The following is a 10,141-nucleotide window of genomic DNA, read 5'->3' as shown; positions in this document are numbered from 1 at the left end:
TTTACTTGTATTTCAGTGGGATTTTCTTAGGGTTTTTGATTTTCAGCTTTGGAAATCTCTGTTTCGTTCTGTCTTTCAGATCTATAGATGTCGTTCTTGTTCTTCATTTTTGTTTGTTTATCGTATACTATATGTTGCTCTTTATTTTTGGATTGTTTGTTTCCCTCTGTTTAATATTATAGCTTTTGTGTTATTTTCTATTTCTTTTAAATCTTTGCTTAGCAGAATACTAATTGCCTAAACAAAAAGCATCCGTATGTAAATTGTTTACTGCATCTGTGTTGGCTTGATTTTGGTTCTAGGAACCCAGTGGGAGTTGTGACGCATGTAGAGTTTATTTGGTAGTTTTTCTGGATGGTAATAAAATGTTTTTTTAATTCGTTGTGAGTTGTGACATTCTGTTTCTTGGTTTTCTCAAAAAGTACTTTAGTTTAGAAAAAAAAATCTAATTGGGATGCTTGTTGATATTGATAAGAATTGGCGAATTTCAACCGATTTGCTAATTGCAAAGGTTCTTGTCGATTTGGGTTTCATGATCATATATGGTGTACATTGTCATGATTCGTGTATGCATATATGTTTTCTTTTTCATACTGCTAGGTGCTTGCATTAGTCTAAGTATTGAGTATATTTTCTTTAAAATAGTTGGGATTGTTTGAGTTCTGTTGGGTATGATTTACAAATGGATTTTGATTGGAAGTTTTAGGTAGACCCATGGTATCTCTGTATATCGGATGAATGGGAAGTTTTGTGTGATTATTGATGTATCCATGTGGTGAAAATACTCTGATTTTGGTTAAAGATAGAATTATATTCATTTGTGTTACCTAGCCTTACATGAAGGGAAATTGAGTTGTAATCTTTTAAGTGAATAGGTTCTAGTCGCAACCTTTAGATTAACATAATTTTAATTTGCTTATTGGTTGATGGTTTTATGAGATTGATAAAAAGATGTGTTGGATATATTCTCTAATGATGTCATAACCAATTTCTTCTTCATTTATTGTCTTAGTTGATTTCTCGATGCATTCTGGTTCTGAATAATTTTTTTTTTCTTTTGATTTTTCTGTTTTGGGTTATTTTTTTCCAAGCCTGAAAAATGTATTGGACTTTCAATTCAAATTTCTTTTTCTGATTTGTTTTTTCAGATGGAAGAACTCAAATCAAACCTAGTTCTTCTTTACTAAAAAAATGTTGATAAGAAGATTAAAAACCCTGTTTAAACCCTTGTCTGATCCTCCCCTCCGTCTCATAGCCGCCGAGTCAACTCAAAATCAACTCAGCAACCCAGCTAACTGTCTCAACCCCATAACTCCAATCAACCAACCCACTCTTCTAAAAGTCTGTACCATCCTCTACCAACAGCAAAACTCACCTGACTCACGCCTCCACTCATCCCTCTCTTTTTACAATCCTTCTTTCAACCCTGAGTTCTTCCTTCAAGTTTGCAACACTTTCCCATACTCCTGGCGCCCCATCTACCGATTCTTCCTCTACACCCAAAAAGTCCCTCACTTCACTCACAACTCCGTCACCTTCAACAAAATGCTGGATGTCGTTGGAAAATCCAAAAACATTGACCTTTTTTGGGAAACTTGTCAGGAGATGGGAAAACTTGGTTTGGTCAATGATAAGACATTTAGGATAGCTTTAAAGACCCTTGCATTAGCTAGGGAGTTGAAGAAATGTGTGGGTTTTTTCCATTTGATGAATGGGTTTGGGGTTGGATACAAGTTGGAGACTTTTAATACAGTGGTGGAAAGTTTATGCAAGGATAAGCTTGTGGAAGAGGCAAAGTTTGTTACTTTCAAGTTGAAAGAGTGTGTTGAGCCAAATGGGGTTACTTATAAGTGGTTGATATGGGGGTTTTGTGATCTGGGTAATTTGATTGAGGCTTCAAAAATTTGGAATCTGATGGTGGATGAAGGGTTTGAGCCTGATGTTGAGGTTGTGGAGACAATGATGGAGGCACTTTTTAAGACTAATAAATATGATGAAGCAATGAAGGTTTTCCAAATGATGAGAGTTAAGAGAATGCATGATTTGGAGCTTTCAAGTTATAGGCTTGTGATCAAGTGGATGTGTAAGAGAGGCAAGATCGAGCAAGCCAATGGGATGTTTGAAGAAATGTGCCAAAGAGGGATCCAAGCTGATAATTTGACCTTGGCTTCGATTATTTACGGGCTTTTAGCAAGAGGGAGGATTAGAGAGGCTTATAGGATTGTGGAAGGAATTGAGAATCCGGATATCAGCATTTACCATGGACTAATAAAGGGGCTTTTGAGGTTGAGGAAGGCAGGGGAGGCAACACAAGTGTTTAGAGAGATGATAAAGAGAGGGTGTGAGCCTATAATGCATACATATATCATGTTACTGCAAGGTCATTTGGGGAAGAAAGGGAGGAAAGGACATGATCCATTGGTGAATTTTGACTCAATATTTGTTGGGGGCTTGATTAAGGCTGGAAAGACAGTAGAGGCTACCAAGTATGTGGAGAGAACAATGAAAAAAGGAATGGAAGTGCCTAGATTTGATTACAATAAATTTTTACATTACTACTCAAATGAGGAAGGTGTAATAATGTTTGAGGAGGTTGGCAAGAAATTAAGGGAAGTGGGGTTATTTGATTTGGCTGATATATTGGAGAGATATGGCCAGAAAATGGCCACTAGGGATAGGAGGAGAGAGAGGGCAGTCGATCCATGAGAAGAACCTTGAAAAATTAAAAAGTTGTAGCCTAAATACATACCTTTTGGTTGAAGTTGCTAATTATATTGAAACCCAATTATGGTACAAGACTACAACATATTGTCCTTGTGTATGTTGGACCTGCAAGAGTCATCAAACTTTGAAGCAAAGACTTAGTATAGGTGTATCACATTTCCCCTTTGCTACATCACTAAGACTATGCTTTCCAACTTTCGGTGGGGTCCTGGTATCTCTTTCCAAGCTTTGGCTACAACCAATCTTGCTCTTTGTTCAGTAGCCAAATATTGGACCTCTTGAGGCTCCGGACTCTATGCTGTCGGTACGTAGTTCATTCTCTTGAAAATATCGTCATCAGACTTATTAACCTTTGAAAAATGCTAGCTAATAGCCTCTTGGCTTAGTGTTAGTTTCTTGTGTTCTATGAATCATATATATTTTGAATTTTTTTCATATTTTTTATATATTTTGCAGGCAACGAAAGAGGAAAAGTTAACACCGATAGAAAATTTAACACCCGACCCCCAACCCTAATATTTATATATTTTTCAAAAAGGTCCTTGAGCATTTTTTAAGTAAAATTTAGTTTAATTTTTTTTGGAGGAGTTAAATTGTTATTTCTAATAGAAATATTGGTTCAAATACTGAAATTTTAAACATAACAACGCATGTCACAATTTAATAATCTGTTAATAAATTTAATTTGCAAGTTGTATATGAAATCACTTTGAATAACCAAGCTTTGGAAGCTTTCAAGTTAATAATCTGTTTTTGAAATTCTCATCCAAATGAAGCTATTATATTAATGTTGTCACTTAACTTTCTTGCATAATTATAAAAGGAAAAAAAATTCTCTGTAAGTGGTAGGATTTCCTGTCACTTCAATCTTCCTAAGTTGAAATTTCACTTACATCCTGACCTGTTAGTACCTGGTAGGAAAGTTCGGCCAAGATTGCTACATTTTAATTTTTGTGTTTTTGTATGCTCTGTCTGCATTGTTTTTCTTCCTAGTCCTTTGCTCCTTTATTTATCTCCTTTAATCACCAACCATTTTAATTTCTTTGCTCATTACTTTGCATTGTGCAGATTGGAAGAATCTTTGGACCTGAATATTTGCTGAGGTTGTATCTAGCTGGGGCAATTGGTGGTTCAGTGTTTTACTTGGTGCACCATGCATTTTTGGCTAAGGTACCATGATGCTGCAAGAAATATCTGAATTCCTACCCTCTTTGGCATGGGCTATTGTAATATGGCAATAACAAATGCCAAACCTAATTGATTTTGGATACATCACAATACTCCCTCATGTTTAGGCACGATAACAACAGATTTATGAGAATTTCCAGAAAATGTGGGGCAACAAAAAATGAATAACAAACAATAAACACTATACTATAAGCTTTCAGCCATATGATGTTATGCTTCCCGCCAAAAACCAACTAGCAATAGGTGGACGGTCTTGAAGTTTCAGATAAGACCACTGGAAATCCAACTTAATCCATTTAGACTACACCACACAATAGATGCCAATGCATGGTTGTAAGGTCTGTCATGAGAAGTCTGTTCTGCATGTTACAAGATAAAGTCTTTTAACTTGTTCATTAGCATACTTGTATCTTGATAATATGTAAAGATTCACCTATTATGGCATAGGAAAACTTCTTCATGTTCTCAACTTTTCATGAACCATATGGGATTTGATCTTTTCGCACTCTTAGCCATCCACCACAGGGACAAGCAACACGGATGATGGACCCTTCAAGGACACCAGGATTGGTATGCTCTTAGCCTTCAGTGCATGAAGCTCCTGTGACGATCTTTGTTTTTCTTTTTTGGGACTTTTCTGTTAATGACTGTAACCAAGTGGTAACAGTATCGTCTTTTTGCATTTTTCTGATGAACTGCTGAATATTAAAGAATTATTTTTCTTTGATATCCTCTATTGTTTAGCATTTGAAATGACATTTTAGTTGAGCTTTGGTAGGTCTGATTTTCTTCTCATTTGTTTTCCTGACTAGTTAGTCTTTTCCCATTTGCAAAGAAATGAGATTGAAGGTTTCATTCCTACCATCCAAACCCACCAACACCCTCATTCCACCCCCTTTTCTTTTTTTGCAATCAAAAGATTTTCATTTTATTCCTTCATACAAGTTTACCCCTTTTATATGTTACATGTCATGTTGATCTATAATCATATCCATTATTTGTATGGATTGCCTTGTTTGTTCCAAATGAAGTGGCCAAATAATGAGAAACTTATTTTAGTTCTTAGACCTCCTAATTATTGCTGTGGCTTGCATCTGTTATGCAACAAATGCACCAAACAGTGCTTACAATATGTTTGACTTCTGGCTGATTGTTTCATTTAGGGGGCAAGTGGAGCTGTTAATGCTATAATGCTGCTTGATATGTTTCTGAACCCAAAAGCTACTCTTTATTTTGATTTCATCATACCAGTGCCTGCCATGTTACTGGTAAGCATGATTCTAGTTTGTGCTAATGATGAAGTGACATTTTAGGTTTACACTCCTTTCTTAATTGTTTATACGGTATTTTCTTTACAGGGCATATTTCTAATTGGTAAAGATATATTGAGGATAATAGAGGTATAGTGCTCATCATTCAGCAGTTTTTCTTATTTTTCTCTTACATTTCTTAAATTGGTTTATTAAGAGTCATGTTCTTGGTGGAAAAGATGTACGTTAGTGTAAATTCTTCAGCACCAAACAAAAGCCAGTTTACTAAAAGGCATGTTGAAGGAGAAAGTGGGAAGATAATAAGAAGGAAAAAGTACTAGATCATCTGGCACGCTTTAGATGATAGTCATGATCACTGACCATAACTTAGAAAAGCTTTTTGAATAGTTTTATGATATTTAATGTGCTATTTGATAAATTTAAGGGCGCGCCAGTTATTGTGTAACATTGCCAATCAGTAGCTTCAGCAGGATTGCTCCTTTAAGATGTTCTACTTCCTTCTTGTGACAAATAGATGTCTGGACGCTATAGCATCAGCTTCCTTAACTTGCAACTAGGCGTAAAATAATGTAGTATAGAACCATTAATAGAGTTAATGGTTTGTCTTTTGGTTGGAGTTAACCTTCAATATGACTTTATCAAGGTACTAAATGTGATTGTTAGTGCCCTTGTAATTTTTTACTTCTGCTTTCATTGGGATGCTTACCTTATCTTGAGCTACCTCACCTTCAACTATGAAATTTGAGCTCCAAATCTCACAAAATAAGGTTCTAATATAATCCAACCGACTAATATTTTTATTTTTATTTATATATTTATTTATTTTGCATTGTAGGGAAATAGTCATATATCAGGATCAGCTCACTTGGGAGGTGCTCCAGTTGCGGCAATAGCATGGGCTCGACTTAGAAGGGGACTCTTCTGAATTAAATAATAGACCTGCTAGCTAACATTTACTTGCTCTTGTATGTTGCTTTGCCACATGTTTCATTCTAGTTGCTTTCTTTGTTAATTTTATAATTTATTAGATTTTTATAATTTTTTTAAGTTTATATCATTTTTAATAATGATATTAATATTTTTATAATTTTTCAGATTTTTCTAATATTTTTATAAAAAAAAAGTATTAGATTAAACCACATATCATCTAATTGGTACATTGATTTATTTTACTATCAATGTAGTTAGTGACGAAAACCGTTAATGTAAAGTTCAATTAAGTGTGAATTTAATATAAGGGTTAATTAATTTTTTGTATTTTCTTAATGATTTTCTTTACATATAAGCCTTTTATTTTTAAGAATTTAGTTTCTCTATTTTTTAAATTTAAAAATTCAACTCCAATTGTTAACACCATTAAAATTTTTGTTAAATTTGTTTAAGTAACCTTTTAATTTTTTTTTTAAATATCCATATGATAATCATGAAAAAAAAACATTACAATGAACGTGAATTTAATAGAAAATAGACGCTTTTTAGAATAGGCCGGTATAGTCTGGTTTGGTTAATTTTAGAGTATGGTTCATCATTTGGGGTAAGGTTTTTTTGGGCTTGAGTCACATTGAGGTTTCGGCTTATCATTTATATTTTTGTCATTATAGTTCCTTTTCCAAATAATATGGCACTAGTTCCATTTTGTTTCTTTCCGTGTTTCAAATTTATAGATCTCATTTTGTTTATTATTTTTGTTTGTTTCCTGTGTACTTTCGTGAGATAGATACTTAATTTTTCTCTTCCTGTATATGCATATTACGATGCAAACCAAGAATGAACGGTTCAATCAGAGCAAGTTTAAGGTTTGGTGAGCGTCAAAGCTTCGGTTCCCAATGTGTGGAAAATTGTTGTCAATCGTGTAAGTGTAGAAAATCTTTTCTTGTTTTTGCTTAGCAGAGTTTAGGGATTATGGTTTAGGGATTAAGGTTTTAGGATTTCAAAGTTTAGGATTTTGGATTGTAGATTAAAAAGGAATCTATAGGATCATGGGGCTAGACGTTTGTACGCATGACAGAGGGTTTAGGGTTTAGGGGTTTGGGTTTTGAAGGTTGGGAGTTAAGGTCTAGGTTTAGGGGTTTAGTGTTAAAGGTTTTAAGGTTTAGAGGTCTAGGGTTTAGGGTTGAGGGTTGAGGATTAAGGGTTCGGGGCTCGGGGCTCAAGTTAAGGGTTAAGGGTCTAGGGTCTAGGGCTCAATGCTCGGGGTTTTGGGTTTGAGGTTTGGGGTTTCAAGGTTTTTTGGTCGGGGGTCGGGGTTTGGGGTTGGGCTGGTATTTTTGGGCTTTTGTTTCAGTGTTTGGGGCTTTGGATCTCTTAGGTTTTGGATTACTGGGTTTCGGACTACATGGAATAGTAATTTCAGGGACCAAAATATATACCTATAATATATTAGCCTTGTAAATTATTAAAAAAGAATTGGGGATGAGGTTTCTTTTTAATTGAAAATGGGCTTCAAAATCCTTTGTTGTAGGATTTATGAATAACCTCTATTTCAATCTCTCTCCTCCTGATATATCTCCGGCAATAAAACTCCACCGCTTCGTTTGTTGGGTTTTGGCTCAGATCGACTCTCGGGTAAGAATTTGTGCCTTTGTTTCACAGTTTGACTCCTTATTTCTCTTCTCCTACAGATTCTTCTCATTTGAATCTTTGCCATTATCGTTTTTACACAACTTTTGGTTTGGAATTACGGGTCGATCATTTGAATCTTTGCCATTATCTGTTTTGGAGTGTGGTGTGTTAAACTGTGTGGGTTTGGGGCGTTGTTGGTTCAGGTTTGTAGTCTTTGGCCTGACCAAGTAAAGTCTCTTCTTTCCTTTCTCTTTTTTTTTTCTAACGTTTCTTTTACTTCTCTGTCTGTTAATTGGGAATGAAAGCATTTTTCATATTTATTTCTCATTTATTATCTCCCATTGCCCCCTCCTTTTCCCTAACGTCTCTTTACCTTCTATGTCTTTAATTCCCCCCCCCCCCATAAAATTAGTAATTTAATTAAGGTATTAATTACCATAAATGTTACCGTTGTCACATGGGGAATTAGAAAGTTTATTCTTTTTGGGCAGTGACGGTTAGGAGAAAGCTACCCGTTTTCTTCAGACTTTTCATATCCCGCTTCCTTCCTATTATCTCTCTCTCTCTCTCTCTCTCTGTCTTATTTCAATATTTCCCCTCGTTCTTTTTCGTGAGAGGGTGAAACCCAAAGATTTGTCTGCCGTTTCTTTCTTTCTTTTTTGGTGATATTGAAATACCCTGTTTTCGCTTTGTGTTTGAAATCTATTGTTGTGGGTCTGTCTGTTTCTTTTTGGTTGCTTTGTCGGTGACTGATTTCAGGTATGAATCTTTACTTGTGTTTACGTTTTCATTTTTGTATTTCTCTTTGTCTTTTGCCTTTTCATTTCTATTTTTAGTTTTAGAACTATGTTTTTTTTACTTCTATTTCAGTTGGTTTACTTTATGATTATTAGTTTTCAGGTTTAGACATCACTGTTTCTTTATGTGTTTCAAATCTATTGATTTCATTCTGGTTGTTTTATTGATCTCTTCCTGTATATGCATACTGCGATGTAAACCAAGAGCGAACGGTTCAAATCAGATCGAGTTTCGGGTTTGGTGAGCGTTAAACGCGCCGTCGCATCGGCTCCCAAAGTGTAGAAAATCGCCTCAATCGTGTAAGTGTAGAAAACCTTTTCTTGTTTTTGCTTAGCAGAATAATTTTGGGGTAAGGTTTTTTTGGGCCTGAGTCACGCTTAGATTTCGGCTTATCATTTATATTTTTGTCATTATAGTTTCTTTTCCAAATAACATGACATTAGTTCCATTTTGTTTCTTTCCGTGTTTGAAATATATGGATCTCATTCTGTTTGTTCTTTTTGTTTGTTTCCTGTGTTCTTTCGTGAGATAGATACCTAATTTTTCTCTTCCTGTAGCGAGTTTCGGGTTTAGTGAGCGTCAAATGCGCCGTCGCTTTGGCTCCTAAAGTGTGGAAAATTGTCGTCAATCCTCTAAGTGTAGAAAATATTTTCTTGTTCTTGCCTAGCAGAATATTTTTTGTAATATCCGCTGAATAATTTTCCTCTCTGTTTTTAGTTGATATATTTTTCTTTTCTTGTTTTTGCTTAGTAGAATAATTTTGGGGTTTGGTTTTTTTGGGCCTAAATCACGCTTAGATTTCGGCTTTTCATTTATATTTTTGTCATTATAGTTCATTTTCCAAATATCTGTATAATATTTTTGTAATTTTTGCTTAGCAGAATGCTATTCCTCTCTGTTTTTAGTTGACATATGCTTCTTTTTGCTAATATGTTCAGTGGTTTTTATTAAGGTTGGTTAATGAAATCATTATGGGCCTCGGGGAAGTGTTTTGGGATTCATTAGTTAAAATTTGTTCAATTTTTAAAAAAATGAAATTTTTATTTTTAATAAAAATATTAGTTAAAATTTTAAACATTTCAACACTTGGGAGGTGCTGCAGTTGCGGCAATAGCATGGGCTCGACTTAGAAGGGGACGCTTCTGAATTAAATAATAGACCTGCTAGCTAACATTTACTTACTCTTGTATGTTGTTTTGCCACATGTTTCATTCTAGTTGCTTTCTTTGTTAATTTTATAATTTATTAGATTTTTATAATATTTATAAGTTTTTATAATTTTTTTAAGTTTATATCATTTTTAATATTAATATTTTTATTTTTATAATTTTTCTAATATTTTTATAAAAAAAGTATTAGATTAAACCAAAAATCACCATATATCATCTAATTGGTACATTGATTTATTTTACTATCAATGTAGTTAGTGATGAAAACCGTTAATGTAAAGTTTAATTAAGTGCGAATTTAATATAAGGGTTAATTAATTTTTTGTATTTTCTTAATGATTTTCTTTACATATAAGCCTTTTATTTTTAAGAATTTAGTTTCTCTATTTTTTAAATTTAAAAATTCAACTCCAATTGGTAACACTACTA

At 34.1% G+C, this 10,141-nt stretch overlaps 1 protein-coding gene and 1 long non-coding RNA gene across 7 annotated transcripts; both read left to right on the top strand.

Moving 5' to 3' along the window:
• Nucleotides 1-41: 41 nt before the first annotated feature.
• Nucleotides 42-9,830, top strand: LOC107942346 (RHOMBOID-like protein 12, mitochondrial). Of its 6 annotated transcripts, none has more exons than XM_041103837.1 (7): nucleotides 42-3,028; nucleotides 3,793-3,894; nucleotides 4,438-4,482; nucleotides 5,076-5,180; nucleotides 5,271-5,312; nucleotides 6,019-6,055; nucleotides 9,637-9,830. In XM_041103837.1, the coding sequence occupies exons 1-7, from the start codon at nucleotides 3,020-3,022 to the stop codon at nucleotides 9,687-9,689; spliced, it is 393 nt and encodes a 130-aa protein (XP_040959771.1). In that variant the 5' UTR covers nucleotides 42-3,019; the 3' UTR covers nucleotides 9,690-9,830. The 6 variants fall into 6 exon arrangements, 1 of the variants encoding a protein (XP_040959771.1); XR_005919979.1 differs by lacking the exon at nucleotides 9,637-9,830 and adding an exon at nucleotides 3,181-3,262 and having other exon boundaries at nucleotides 48-3,028; nucleotides 4,425-4,482; nucleotides 6,019-6,056; XR_005919978.1 differs by lacking the exon at nucleotides 9,637-9,830 and adding an exon at nucleotides 3,181-3,262 and having other exon boundaries at nucleotides 48-3,028; nucleotides 4,360-4,482; nucleotides 6,019-6,035.
• Nucleotides 6,626-9,454, top strand: LOC107942348 (uncharacterized). Its single transcript, XR_001695825.2, has 2 exons — nucleotides 6,626-7,748; nucleotides 8,748-9,454. It is a non-coding gene; the product is annotated as an uncharacterized lncRNA (long non-coding RNA).
• Nucleotides 9,831-10,141: the final 311 nt, after the last annotated feature.

The sequence above is a fragment of the Gossypium hirsutum genome, chromosome D10 (assembly GCF_007990345.1).
Source record: "Gossypium hirsutum isolate 1008001.06 chromosome D10, Gossypium_hirsutum_v2.1, whole genome shotgun sequence".
Lineage (NCBI taxonomy): Eukaryota > Viridiplantae > Streptophyta > Magnoliopsida > Malvales > Malvaceae > Gossypium > Gossypium hirsutum.
Note: the sequence above shows the minus strand (reverse complement) of the source record. Positions and strands in the feature narration are given on the sequence as shown.

Coding starts and splice junctions, on each gene's coding strand:
- LOC107942346 (XM_041103837.1), top strand. Junction 3,895..4,437: donor ACCATGCATTTTTGGCTAAG/GTACCATGATGC, acceptor CATCCACCACAG/GGACAAGCAACACGGATGAT. Junction 6,056..9,636: donor AGGATCAGCTCACTTGGGAG/GTGCTCCAGTTG, acceptor AACACTTGGGAG/GTGCTGCAGTTGCGGCAATA.